Raw genomic sequence first — 14,696 nt, forward strand, 5'->3', positions numbered from 1 at the left:
CGTACTCTGAATTCGCAGTTGTGAGAGCGAAATTGATAAAATAGAAAGCTATAGAATTGTGTGCGAGATTGCATATATCAAATCCGCAGCGTAGAGTCATGATTGGATCGAGATAATTATTACTTTGAGTGATGAATTTTTTTTTCGCCGCAAGCCAATAAATATAAGTGGCGTTCTTTGTTTTTCAAAGTTCTCAGGTTTCTTCAACTAGCAATCTACCATGATGTTATCTTCCCATGATGATATTATTATCGGATTTTTAAATACCATAATGAGACTTATCATTCCTTTTATAAGCCTCAGTTTCTTCCATTACGATTGGACGTGATGATTTGATCGTACGAGTAAATGATGATGGTATGGATGGAATCAAAAACATGGATAGAGGGCAGAAAAGCATTACCTTTTTACCCACCTATACGCACTCATCGCTGCACTGGTATATGTGTGTTTTAAATGGCTGCAAGTATGGCGACTGTGCAGATCTTTCGACAATCCGGTAATGATACTTCTAATTATCACCGTGGTTTATTATGTCATCAGGAAAATTATTATTTTTCGAGTTACCGCTTTCCTATTGAATAAAGAATCCGCATCCGAAGTTTTGTATCAAATAATGTCTATTGTGTAATAGGTGGTATAACCCCAAAGTGTTCATCAGATATGAACTATTTCAACACATAATTTGACGTTTCCAATATTAAACGCATTTTAAAGAGGTATTAAAATTTTAGGTGCAAAGCTCCTTCGTGCAGCTCGAAATGTAGCTGCCACGACTCCATCGACTCGCAACAAGTTTTATTATGTTAACAATGATGAACTTTCGATGGAATGGAAGGATGTTACAGATCGTGCCGCCACGACTATGTTTGCATTAGAAATAATGCGAGGCATGGGGATCACGTTTTCATACATGCTGAGAGAACCAGCTACTATAAATTATCCTTTTGAAAAGGGACCTTTGAGCCCTAGGTTCAGAGGCGAGCATGCTTTGAGGAGGTAATCATGTCAACCCACAAAGTCATTGCAGTATATCAGCAATACTTACACCGGTCATCATAAAATGTCAGATGAAACACCTGATTTGATGTGTTTTGCAGATACCCTTCTGGTGAGGAAAGATGTATCGCCTGTAAGTTATGCGAAGCCATTTGTCCTGCTCAAGCAATCACCATCGAAGCTGAAGAAAGACCAGATGGTTCCAGACGTACGACACGTTATGATATTGACATGACCAAGTGCATCTATTGTGGGTTCTGCCAGGAAGCTTGTCCTGTCGATGCTATTGTAGAGGTATGGAATTTGAGAAATACATATGTATATTACATTCAGAATCTCTCTGCTGTCAAAAACCACTTTTATCACTTTTGAGCTCATAATTCTAACAACAGTTTGAGCTCACTAGGGATAATTGAGTATCAACGCACTTTCCATTAGAATATTATTTTCACGGATGATCTCTGTTCTAGGGTCCCAATTTCGAATTCTCTACGGAAACCCACGAAGAGATGTTGTACAACAAAGAAAAATTACTCAACAATGGCGACAAATGGGAATCTGAGATTGCTGCAAACATTGCTGCAGACCACCTGTATCGTTGATTCAATTCTACGATGCCTAGTCATCTTGTAAATTATAAATAAACGTAAAAAAATTATATGAGGCTGGATCATACATAAATGTTAGTTGTTTGTTTCAATCGCAATATGTTTAGCATTAGTCACTCGTATGCTTACTGAGTGAAAGAAGTGTTCCGACCTCAACCATGGTGTAGTCCCAGCAAAGATTAAAATTATTATATAAGAATGGTCTGTAGTCCTTTGATGATTTTATTTATTCATATGAAATTGTATACGAATGTGTCCAGACATTTCACGCTTACATTACACAGATTACTTGGGAAGCACGCTACTTATTTTTATATGTAGACAATAAATGATAGGTTGTCCCATATCAATAATAACAATGATCATGTATGGTTCAAATAATCTAATCACCTGATAGATCATTTTGTGGTAGTAAAATTGAACCAACTTTATAAACAAGGCTACGATCCATAGGCTATCAATTTGTTCAACAAGTCCTTAGTGTGCATTTTTTTCTTTTTTTTTTCTTGTTTTTGTGATTGATTGAATATAATTATTCAGCTGATCGTAATTGCAATGATTGATTCCCAAAGCATCTGCCAAATCATTCTGATTCTACACATTTCTAGGGTCATTTGCCCGTTAATCAGCTGACAAGCAAAGATATTTTGGAACAGATAGCCATTCGATTCGATTCAAGTGCAAATACATTTTTGCATTGTTTAAATATTGCTTTGCACATACTAAATTAAATAGTAGGGTAAATGAAAAATACATATTTACAAGATCTAGTCTAATCTAAATTACTGATTGGAAATGAGGAATACAAATGGCAGCCAATAATCCTACGTCGCTATGTCTTTTAAGTGTTATTCTGGAAATTTTACATTTCATCTGTTCGCCATTAGCGCCTGAAAAAAAAGCGGAACGAAAATACGTACTCACTCATTATCTAAGCCGGTGTAATCAACGAGTTTTCTTGGTTTCATTCACTCTTTCATATTTAGCAACTTCGTAATTTCAAAGATCCCAAACTCCAGGAACTAGGATGGCTGTATTACGAATATCTACCACATACCAAATTTTCTAGATACATACATAAATTAATTACAAAATTATTTTTACTGTAGGTATGTCAATGGAGTTCTTGCAATTGTTTCAAGCTTTTCGTAATACTGCATTGAGTGTCGGGACTTGACTTCAGGATAAATAAAAATTCAATTTTTGGTGTCTCCTATGCTTTTGCAGTTCAGTAACTATATTGATGCACTAAAATTATAGCGGAACGATACAGTTCTTAAATTAATTATTTTTATACATTGAACAAGGCCTTTATAAGTATATCGATGTGGATTACCTTGACGTAAGCTAAATATGAGAAATTGGTGTGTTGAAGATTAGTCTGCGGTTATTTCTTAACTTGGGTTAAAAATTTGGAATTCACTTTATTTCAATGATATCCAATACAGCTGATGAAGGAAAAAAATAATACACCGTAAATCTTCTGTCGTATCAGTCATTTTTCAGAAAGTATGTTATTGCATTATGTTTGTATGGTATGTATATGATGTTTTATTGGACATGTTTGTTTCTTTTTTTTATGTACCACGCGCAACTTAGACTACCTTAAACCCAATAGGAAATACTATTCATAAACAAGAATCACACTCCGGATCATATTCATACTTAGGAAATTATTTGTCTTTCTGTTTTGCCAAAGTGAGCGCAATCTAATGTGGTCTTCACTCGGTAGCACTCTTATTGAGCAAACTGTTGTTCTTATAAGTCGCTCTAAAATGTACCTAGATTAGCTAGCCTAGCTACGTAGGTATCAAAATATGAATTGATATCTTATGTGATATCTATTAGTTATTATTCATTACTAAACATGACGACGAACGAGCAATCATTACTAATTTACTCTGATCATCCACGCACGCGTTTTTCTAATTATGCTTCTATTCCAGTGCTGCCTTCCACCTTTATAGTTATTTTTCAGTCCTTGTTCTAAATTCTTCTAAAAATTAATCGGCGGATGACTTTGTACGTCGACGATGGTGATTACGTGCCAGGGCGTGAATTATTGTGACCAGAAAATAGCACACCATGAGCATGACAAACTTGTCAAAAAGCCAAGAAATTGTTGTAGTACCTTCCTGCAAGTACGATTAGTTAATTTCATTTCATTTCTAAGTCGGGACCAATCGCTCGTATGAAACTTTGTGTTTTATACTTACTATGGATGACTTGTCATGTAATTTTCGTTTTTGTTCAACTAGATATCGCTTTAACGGTTCCTGAAACTTCGGGCCGATAACTGGTATAACTGCCAGTAAGGCAATTACTTTGTCTAAGAGCTCCTCGTTAAATGCAACAATTACTGCCAATTGTTGTATGTGCATTTTTACGACTGCCTTTCCCACCAATGTCGCACCAAAGAAGGTCCAAAATGGAATAAGGTAATGTCCACACGTCAATCCAGCAAGATCAAACAGTGGATTTGGAATCTAGAATTCGAAGTTTCAAGCACAAAACTCGGAGAGAAAAATTGTCATACAAATTCTACTTTTGATTATCTAGGAGGCACCTAGCTTATCAATTATTAGCACATAATAGGCTGATATAATTTGAGGGGTGAACTTACAGAGGCGCAAGCAAGGATTCCCAGAAAGCCCGCCTTTTGAACAAAATGTTTCATAGCTAGTTTCGCGCGCATTGCTAACGAGACACATTTTTCTCCATTTTCCAGCGCTTCTAAGGCTTCAAGTTCCTTCAACTCTTCTTGATCTTGACCCTGGTCGCAATCCTTGTCACCCTGACGACTGAGTCGTGCAGCCCGAGCCATAAAATATGGGGGTAATTCGCCTAAAGCGGTACCAGCACCCCATAGCATCGCCTCGACTCGTACTTTTCTCATAATATTCAAGACACTTGCAGTCCATGCTGGGTCTATTGTAGACGGGCAGACGATCTGGTCGGGGTAAGGAGGCTCGGGAAAGTTCAGACCGCCACACTCGTAAGCAGCCATGGTTACAGAGGCTATATGGGGTCCCAAGTACAAGACAAAAGTGTGGAGACCTGTTCCCAGGCCAACACTAGACAACACGCCTAGTCCTACCCAGTAGAACCACCACACAATGTTGGCCTCCCATGATTTAATCAGCTGCAGTAATCAGATTAAACAAATTCAGATTGCTCCCATATTGAAGAACTAACAATTGATTCATGCTCATTATTTCGATCATTCAGCAGCAATTGCTATTGTTACCTAGTAGATGTTTTGAATTTATATTTTCTAATTTTGATGCAATTGCTTTGAAGTGACAACTCAAACAAATCTTACCTCTTGCTGGGGTCCTGCAACTCTGCTGGAAAGCAGAAATAATCCAGAAACCATGACTAAGCTCCATACTGTTTTTCTATATCGTAGAGTATTTCTTGTTAAGCTAATAATATTAATAAGTAATTCTTGTAGAAAAAAATTTAATGTTTTAATTGGATGATGCCATAGGGTCAAGCTGTCTGGGTCTATATCTGAATCACTGCTCTTTTCGGTGGAATGCAGTGGTGATTGTGAAGGATGAGAGGACTTCTTCGCTGTTAGGGTACTTCGTTGAGTCCCATTCGATGTAGACGAAGCATCCTTTGCACGCCGCATAGCTGTTGTATTTCCTGACATTGTAGCACCCAACCGATTTATCTGACAATGAGAAGTGAAAAAATTAACAGATGAAAATTGTTCTGAAAAAGGGAATAAAAGTAGTGTTTGATAAATAATGGATTTTATCATAGGTGGAAGTCAGCCAAAATCCATTGCTAACTCATCGTCAATATTCTGGGCAAGAATAAAAATCCATGCTCTCACACAAAATAAATTGCCGCAATTACAAAACAAACGCTTCAAACTCTTCAGTTCTCGACTAAGGGCATAGTCCGATTTTGATATTTACATTCTCTCTTTCTTTGTCGAACACATTAACGCCCGAGTTGTGGTAGCAATTTAAGCTCCAGACTGGCTTCACTTATGTAACTACAAGTACATTACCATTTGGAACACATAACATCACAACAGAATGAAATTATATTCATACATCAGTACAAATAACAAAGTCGGATAACTAGATTCAACCAGTAAACAAAGTGCGATGGGAACCATGACAAAAAAAATTATTAAAAGTACCACACGGAAACACAGAAAATCAATTTATTTACGTCTGATTTACTTCAAGCAGCTCGTCGATGTTGATATCAATGACCAGGTAGTCTTTGTACGGTCTGAGCTCACGGTTACCCATCTTTTGACCCCCCCTAAATTCAAATCAACTTAAATCAAGATACTGAATAACACTGACCAGAAGTACTTTGGCTGGCTAGTGTAGCATTGACTCATTATCATTGGGAAGTCTGTTCAACAAACGGTCAAGGGGCAACCTTCTCCCTCCCATCATCCTCTAAACTGATACTATTATAAATTCCACGTTGGAAAATGCTGGTCAGATATTCTATCACTATAGCTATAGAGAAATGATGGAGCTCGATTTCTATAGATTCTAAACAAACCATATATTTTCTCTGAAGCTATTTTGCAGGAATTTTATCTACATCTGCCGGTTCGTTTTATTCGGATGATTGGATTATTTATATACCACGAGTACATGCTAACAACTTCACGTTTTGCGTGTATAGTAAATAAATAACTGGCCAATTTACGGAGCACCAAATCCATCGAATGACTTGGTCACATCGATACATCCTTTACCGACATGCAGCTATTTCAGAAACTCACACATGTGCTTGTAGATTCTCACATAAACAAAGACATAATTTGCATGCCAACATATCATTGATAGTCTAGTAACGGTTTCGCTTTTCATAGTGAACAAAGCTTATTAATAATCAGTGAAACATGCGTGCAATTATGATCTGTGAAGTTCTGTATGAGTAATTTGATTGCTCAAGCATTGCGACAATAAATATATTCATCTCAAAAAAGCTATGTTAATTGGGAAGCGCAGGAGGGATTAGTTGGGAAAAAGAGATTTGCAAGTCAGGACGTTTTGTATGTACATGACATTAGTGATGGTATGACAAATGAATATACATAGATATGGAGCAAACTGTCGTCACTGATAGGCGCTAATTACACATTGCCAGAATAAACCTCGAGCAGAAATCGAGGAACAAAATTGGGAAGATCACTGGTTCTTTTTTTTTGTTAAACATTGCGTTTCTTATTGTAAGTGGTCTTGCAAACAAATAATTGACGAATAAATAGCAGGGTGTATTTCAACTTCAATCAGTAGCGACTGTCTCTGATGAGCTTAGTAAGTGAGTAGCGTGTACCATGTCTGTCTTGTTTCCGGAGACAGGCAGCCTCCGTTCCCTTAGCAAGCCTTTAAGCTGTTCACGCGTCATATGCCGAAGAGAGGGAGTGATGACAGAGGTGCCAAACGAAACACCGCTACTCAGCTGGTTTATGGTATTCCCAAAACACTCCGTAGCAGTAGTGGATGTCGTAGCGGTGTGGCTTGCCTTTCGACTTACTCTCTTCCTCACCATCACCACAATAACCAGGGACAGAATTTTATCTGTACCTCCGGTGTATTTAAATTAATTTGGGAATGCAAAAGCCAATGTGCAGTCGTCTGATGTTTAGTTTTATAATATCAATTACTTAAATTCCGGATTAAACTTGCAGATGTAGAAATTTGACTTGGTAATTTACAAAAAGTATGGTCATCTACTTCATTCAGCTAACACAGCTGATGATAATTAATGACCAGTAAAGGGTAATTAGTAGCTCCACAAATCGCGTCATCGGATTGCTTTTTGTATACCATATCGGTGTTCCTTGTTCAATCTGCAGCATCTAACTGCGGCTGTAAGAAAGAACCACACGACAATGAACAGAATTACACTTGATTTAAATTCAATGAAAGCAAATCATGGTCTACATTTTTCTTTGGGAATCGATATCAAAAGCTACAGCTTATAATTTTTTAGCCATTAGTTACATCCTCTGTACGCTGAACGAAAAAACTACCAAGTTGAAAAAATTTGAAGTCATCTTCAACAGATGTAACATACTGATTTCAACTATTACAAAAAATTAAATTTTATCATTGTTCATTTCTCCTAATTTTGAGAGATGGTTCAATGACTTTTCCATTTAAAATAACACTCAAAGCCAGGTGTCAACCACAGGAAAGTACTACAGATAGCTTCTGTGAGAATTTTAAAAACTTTCAAAAGAAAGCATGGGCAAGCCTAAGCCTTTCTCTTCGTCATGCAGTTATCTAAATTTTTCCAGTTAATATATTTAATCGGCTATGCACTTTATGCTCTGTTTGAACTTTTCTCAACATAGAATATTTCTGCAATTAACTGTAACAGATTGTCTGAGATTTTAAAAGAAAAGGCTAATGTCATAGGTAAATTTAATTTGGAAAACTACCAGCCGGCCGAGCTATCATTTAGCTATTTTTGGCCAAGCTCAGATTTGGGGAAACGGAGCTTTAGACTAAAAGGAATAGAATCAGACGGAGTGGAAGATCGGTTAGAAAAAAGCACTGATTTTTTACATTCAACAACGTAACTCATCTTAAGTGAAAAAATGGTATTCACGAAATTTCATTAGTTCTGATTTTTTGTACGCTACAAGGTAAGAACTGACAAATCGAACAAGGTCTTTGGATGTTTCAACACTGTGTGATAAGGATGCCTGCAAGATGATAAACCAATGATATATGACTGAGACACTATTATTGTGTCATATAATTCAACTTTTTCAGAAGAATCAAAAACAAAATTTTGTATGGTAGAATAATATGAGCGAACAACTTCAGATCATGTATTTGAAAACCTAAGCCTGTTTCTTTGTTAGTAAAATCACGCGTCACAGATCAACAAACTCTGGTGTATCAAACTATGTATGGATATGTAAAAGAACAATCACAGCCAGATCCCAGCCACGTTTCATTTAGTACCAACACCAGCAAATTACATGCAAATTACATAGACGATTGCCCTTACCTTTGACTTGTTAAGGTGTAATGAAATACTAGTTTTTTAAAATTTGAGTTAATTACGATTCTATTCGTTTGTTAATAATAATGAAACGCGATGTACGTATAATACTATACTATTATTATCCTCTAAACAAAAGAATTGTGTCGATGGACGTTAAACATTATACAGTATGTTAAATGTTCAGCAGAAGAATTGCAAGTTGTCAGCATAATTTCTAATATTGTATTTTAATACGTGTACTCGTAGACGGCAGAATGACTTGGCATAAATGACTGATGGGGTACCAATAACTATTTGCTACAGCTGATACTTCGAATTGTAATTAGGTGTGTGAAATTTTTGACAGAAGCGCATGTATGGTGTTAAAATTATACCGAAGATAACCGGTTGTATGAATTCTCATTCAGTATAAAACTCACCTCCTTATTTAAAACCCATCAAGCACGTGACTCTCGAGTTTGAAGGATTCACTATCACACTAATTATCACAATATGTATTTCTGATTAGTAGTCTTAACCTCAATGTAATGGCCACGTAGTACTAGTGCAGTCCCTGCGTCCTCTGATAATAGTAGTAGTAAACAACTGCGACGATACTCTACAAACAGTTATTATCTCGGTAATTTTTTTAGTCCGTTACATGATTCTGAGCAATGACTCGAACGCCTTGAATTAATTAACTAATCACATTAGAGGTCCACTGCTACGGAACATACGATTATCCCGTAGTACTGACCACAAGGGCAGACCGCACACAGGCGATAACTTGTATACGGAACTTGCCTACGAGTATTCTACGCGAATGTAGGGAGCAATTTAAAAATACAATCGTACCACATTTTCCGCGAAAACTACCACTAGGGAATTTAGTTATACCAAATGCCTGAAATCCAGCGCAGTGAGCGAAGGGAAAAACAGAATGGATGCGGATCGCGTCTGCACGCATTTGATAATTTGAATATCAGGTTCGTTTCTGGATGTATTTTAGCTCATTTTTCTCGAAGAAAATACATGAAGAATAAACTTTTGAACTCTCATCAGTTGAATTTATTGTTAGCGGTGACATTTAATGGTCTGGAATGACAATGGGTGACAGACTGATCACTTTTGTTGTGATTCTTAGCTTGGACATCAATCTTCCCATACCTATACATGACCTATCTATCTCAAGCATTTATCTACAAAATAGTCGAAATCATAGAGATTTTCGACTATTCTATTGCTTTAGGCAGCAGGTTATTATTGGGTGACATCATTGGCATATAGTCAACGAATTCAGAGCTCTGAATTCATTGGTATAGTCTTGACGTAGCTTCATATTATTATTGTTTTACAAACAAAGTAGAATTTTCCAGCCAATCAATCATTTGTTATAATACCATTTTCACTATTTCTGTATGTAATTATTGAGTATAGTTTCAAATCATCATCATTTTATGATTTTCGTTTAACAAACTTCTTTGAATCTGACCTTGATATGTTTCAGGTAACTATGTGATTATTCAGATTACGGTCATCCGTAATTGCGAAAATCAGCATAATGGAAGTCTTTATAGTAGCGCAAGGTTTTCTACCACAATGCTCTCTATTGATGTGCTGTGGCAACAATGATGAACTGAAAGCGGTCTAGAACATCATCTCCACGAAATAATAGAATTCTAATCTAATATACCAAAAGTTTATCTGGCACAATGTGATTTCTGGAAGTGGAATGTATAGCATAACTCATGAAATTCTTACATCAGAGTGACAATCTCATCAAATTACAATGGCGAACATTGAAGTTCATTCCGAATCTCAGTCTTTGTCCAAGGAAAGTAAGGAGATACATATCTCAAAAGAAGAGATCCTTCCTTCCACGGAAACACCTTCTGGAGCAGAATATAGTGGACAGCGTGATCTGGATCCAAATCATGTGGAATGTTTTTTAACTAATGCAATCGAGCTCCAGGAGGACAATTTTGTTGAAGATTGTAATAACTTATCGTGCCAAATATGCCAAGTTCGATTTGAAGGATCAACTTCAAGACACAGGCTTTTAGAACACATGCTCTCCATTCACAACTTTAATATTTATAACAAAGGTAGCGTTTGTTCAGTCTCCAGTTCATCATTTGCTACTTCAAGAGCATTTGAATTACACAAAAGCAAATGCAATCAATCCCTATGTGCTATTAGAAGTACCTCAGAGGCACCTGACTCTGTTAAAGGTGTGCATGATGCAACCATTGGAGATGATGAAAACAATAAAGAAAATGGAGATGATGATACGAGAATAAAGTCCAAAAGTGATACAGGGTCTGTAAAAGAAGACAAAGCTTCCGATGACCAACATCGAGACAACCTCTGTATGACAGAGAATAGTTCGGCAAATCCAAAAAATGTACCAAATACTTCTTTCAAATGCTATATTTGTTCTACGGTGTTAGATAAAACTGGCGACTTCAAGTTACACCTAATGATCAGTCATGAGGATAAAATAAATGCAGAGGACTTTGACGACTTGTCATACAGATGCAAAAAGTGCGCTGAAACATTTCCAAATTTAATTCTACTGCGTGGACATTTTTTCCAAAAACATGCGGCATCAATTATATACAGATGTATTATATGCCACATTACGTTGAAGACTAAGAAATCTCTTAGAATTCATTACAACTCCATACATGAACATAAAAGTAAAGGACTGCAGTCATGTGATGAATGCGGAAAGGAATTAATAAACATCAGAGCTTTGAAAGCTCATATTAGACAAAAACATGGTGGAAAGAGCCATAAACAAGGATTTCGATGCAGAATTTGCCAAGAGAAGTTTGACACCAAGGACAACAGGTAACATATCTCAACCGAAATGAGCTTTTCTAATGCAATTGGTGTGACAAATGACTGAATTCTGGTTCATTTCTATAGAAAACTTCATTATGAAAATGAACATCTAGGGGAAAGCCCATTCATCTGTGTCGATTGCGGAAAAGGTTTCTCTAGCAAATCTGGTCTTTATGGACATCGTCAGTTGCACAAAACAGATCAACCCTCCACCTGCCCTTATTGTGGAAAAAATTTTACCGTAGGTAGCCATGTATAATGCCAGCTGACAATTGAGTGATCGATAGCACAACCATCTGTTTAATAATCAAAGAGTGTCAATAGCAAAAAGTAAAAAAATAATATCTCTGAATTTTTATAGAGGAAAGATAGCTACCACGAGCACATACTGATTCACGTTGGGCCTAGGCATCCCTGTCCTCATTGCCCAAAAGAATTCGTCCAACGAAGCAATTTGGTTCGTCATATTCGGATACACACAGGGCAGAAACCATATACGTGTACGTTTTGTGACAAACGCTTTTCAGACAAAGGTGCGTGCAACTCCCATATCCGTGTTCACACCAAAGAAGAACAATGTACTTGTCCGTACTGCGGTCAAACTTTCACAAAGAAACAGAAATTAAAATATCACATGAGGAAACACACCGGTGAAGGATTACTGAGTTGTGAAATCTGTTCAAAGACTTTTACAAACGCTTTTGCGCTTAAGGAACACAGAGCTATTCACGACAGACAGACACAAACTATCTGTGGAGAATGTGGGAAAGCGTTTAACAGTGGCAAGTATCTGCAGAGACATATTGCTTTGGTGCATCAAGAAACAAAGGACTCCACAATGGCTCTTCGCTGTCCAATGTGCGAAAAAACATTTTACCAGCAAACAAGATTGAAGTGAGTGAAAAATGATTTACAATAGTTAATTAACTTTATATTTGGCGCTACTAATCGTAATTTCTGTTTGGATATTCTCACAGATCACATCTCGTCACACACCTAGGCAAAAAACATCTGCAATGTTTGATTTGTAAAAAAAGATACAGCAGTACGAAGTCCCTGCGGCATCATTTGCAGTCGAGTCATAATCTCAACCCAGATCAGCCAGAATACAAAAAGTCCGTTCACTCGTCACTCGAGAACACTCAAATTTCAGTTGAACCTATGCAATCCGCAAAAAATTCAAACTCTCTGAAAGTTGATTGCAAGACTACCAAGTTAAGATATTTATTGAAAAAAGATGATGCGATCGATTCGACGAACAGCGAAAGTTTCAATGACAATGGCGGTAAAGATTGGACAAGTGAGTTATATGATAGGAAGTTAATCATGTATTCATCTGGCGATCGAAAAATAATTTTTGCAAATGAGAATTTTGGAGATACCGCTGTAAAACCCGAGTCGACGGATGAATACAATTTTCAAAATTTTACGAAAGACAGGGATACCAAAAACGACCGGGTCGATGCCGCAAAAGAGAAGCTTTCAATTGATTCCAGAATTAATACAAATGGAAAAAATTTTCTCAAAGTTGAGCGAAATTATAAATTAGGCCGCATCGCACCATTAAATTTAGTTACGGCAAAAGATACAGCGAAAATTCGGAACGATCTGGATCAAGAAAATCTCCAATCTGTGATTCCTAATTTGGTAAAAAAACCATTAAATGTTGAAAACAAAATAGTCGAAATCAATACGGAGCAGGTACAATCACATTCAAGTGCAATTATCAGTGACAATAATGAAGTTCGTGTCGATAAAAATAGATGTGAGATAAATGATACTATGGGAAAACTTCTAACGGATTCGAATCACAGAAGTTGCCTTCAAACAAAATCGGGATCGCATTTTAATTCTTCCAAAGAGATGAGTAGACGTAGAAAACAATTGCGGACACCTAAAAAGTACGTTTCTCCTGTCGAAGAGTTGGACGAGATTGAGTGTGAATGGAAAAATATTTTGCCAAAAAAAAAGGAACGTGTGGAAGCAATAGCAAAATCTCTCAGCAATTCAACTAATTTCAATGAGAAATCGACGGAAAAAATGGAGTAACGCTCTGGCTGAATCCTGGATAGTGTATAAAATTGAAAAAAGGATAATATTTCTAGTTTTTTATATGAACCTATAAACATTCGTTTTTCAAGAGTAGAGTAGAGACACATTTATTTTCTGTGTCCGTTGATATTCGTCAACAACGATTTTTGATATAGTACGATATTTATTTATAAAGTCAACGGTATTCTAAGACCACGTAAGGCCAGTAATTGTACGCTAAAGATAGAACATATTTACATTTATATACATTTATATGCATAGTAACGTTTTAGAGACGTGATATTTACGTGTTTATATTCCAAAAAATTATCTTCTTACAATAGCATCAATAATTTTATATCGTGATTGCAAAAATCAAAGAAAGTACCTAAGATACTACCTCTAACTATAGGATGATCTAATCTCTTCGAATCTTTACTTGTATAAATAGATTTAATATAAATGATAAGGATAATTCTTCAAAACCGGAATGATTCTCCAAAATATCAACAAAAGGCAGAAATTCATCCGCGAAATCGCTCACAGCCGATATATTCTGCGACACGCTGCAAGATGAAATGTAGCTCGAATACGCCCGCATGAGCATACCGCCAGGTTGAATTAAGTCAAGTATTGATGTTACGTACTTACGAGAATTTTAAACGTCGCGATTGAAAACCATTGTAAAGCCTGTGCGTACCAGAGGCTTAGTACAAAACTTGTGCCAGAATAATGACCAAAACAATTATATTTCTTACCAACGAATAACATATTTTAACTATCTTTATATCAAAAGATAGCGTCAAGATTTATCATTAACGTACTTAAGGTGGGATTCCCGATAAAAAAAAAAAAAAATACATTCACGCATTCTACAGGTTTGCTGATATCTGCTAGTTATAAATTTATAGGTATAACATTTTTCGTCAGTTCATAAAGAGAACATTGATCTAATTAGGACTTAATCACTAATTGTTCATGGAGAGTATTTTTACATGTATTAGAAATCAAATTTATACCAATGAATCGTGTATATTGCATATATGAGAGATTTTTTGTAATTTTTACAAATATATGAATATTTTCTAGAGAATGACAAGTATTTCCGTCACAACAATTACCCCGACGTACGCACCCTTACGCGATTATCCACTCACCCCTCCGAGCGATGCAAGTTCGGATTGAACGATCTGAAAATATTTGAGTTAACACCCTTTCAGATTT

General features: G+C 36.4%; 3 protein-coding genes across 7 annotated transcripts; 2 read left to right on the top strand and 1 right to left on the bottom strand.

Moving 5' to 3' along the window:
- The first annotated feature begins 340 nt into the window (after positions 1 to 340).
- On the top strand, positions 341 to 1,806 carry LOC105692336 (NADH-ubiquinone oxidoreductase subunit 8). The gene is made up of 4 exons (XM_012411469.3): positions 341 to 499; positions 735 to 999; positions 1,101 to 1,293; positions 1,470 to 1,806. Exons 1-4 carry the CDS (start codon positions 457 to 459, stop codon positions 1,599 to 1,601), a joined length of 633 nt encoding a protein of 210 aa, XP_012266892.2. The 5' UTR covers positions 341 to 456; the 3' UTR covers positions 1,602 to 1,806.
- A 1,001-nt stretch (positions 1,807 to 2,807) lies between these two features.
- LOC105692335 (vacuole membrane protein 1) lies at positions 2,808 to 14,245 on the bottom strand. 5 transcript variants are annotated; one of them, XM_012411461.3, is made up of 5 exons: positions 14,124 to 14,245; positions 4,930 to 5,286; positions 4,231 to 4,749; positions 3,824 to 4,093; positions 2,808 to 3,742 (listed from the first exon to the last, which is right to left on the bottom strand). In XM_012411461.3, exons 1-5 carry the CDS (start codon positions 14,241 to 14,243, stop codon positions 3,611 to 3,613), a joined length of 1,398 nt encoding a protein of 465 aa, XP_012266884.2. In that variant the 5' UTR covers positions 14,244 to 14,245; the 3' UTR covers positions 2,808 to 3,610. The 5 variants fall into 5 exon arrangements, with proteins under 5 accessions (XP_012266884.2, XP_012266887.2, XP_048507433.1 ...); XM_012411464.3 differs by lacking the exon at positions 14,124 to 14,245 and adding an exon at positions 9,035 to 9,355; XM_048651476.1 differs by lacking the exon at positions 14,124 to 14,245 and adding an exon at positions 6,930 to 7,248.
- LOC105692334 (zinc finger protein 33A-like) lies at positions 9,486 to 14,565 on the top strand. The gene is made up of 5 exons (XM_012411458.3): positions 9,486 to 9,580; positions 10,102 to 11,447; positions 11,526 to 11,682; positions 11,803 to 12,335; positions 12,419 to 14,565. Exons 2-5 carry the CDS (start codon positions 10,384 to 10,386, stop codon positions 13,488 to 13,490), a joined length of 2,826 nt encoding a protein of 941 aa, XP_012266881.2. The 5' UTR covers positions 9,486 to 9,580; positions 10,102 to 10,383; the 3' UTR covers positions 13,491 to 14,565.
- The last annotated feature ends 131 nt before the right edge of the window (positions 14,566 to 14,696 follow it).

This window comes from Athalia rosae, chromosome 2, assembly GCF_917208135.1.
Source record: "Athalia rosae chromosome 2, iyAthRosa1.1, whole genome shotgun sequence".
NCBI classification, from domain to species: domain Eukaryota; kingdom Metazoa; phylum Arthropoda; class Insecta; order Hymenoptera; family Athaliidae; genus Athalia; species Athalia rosae.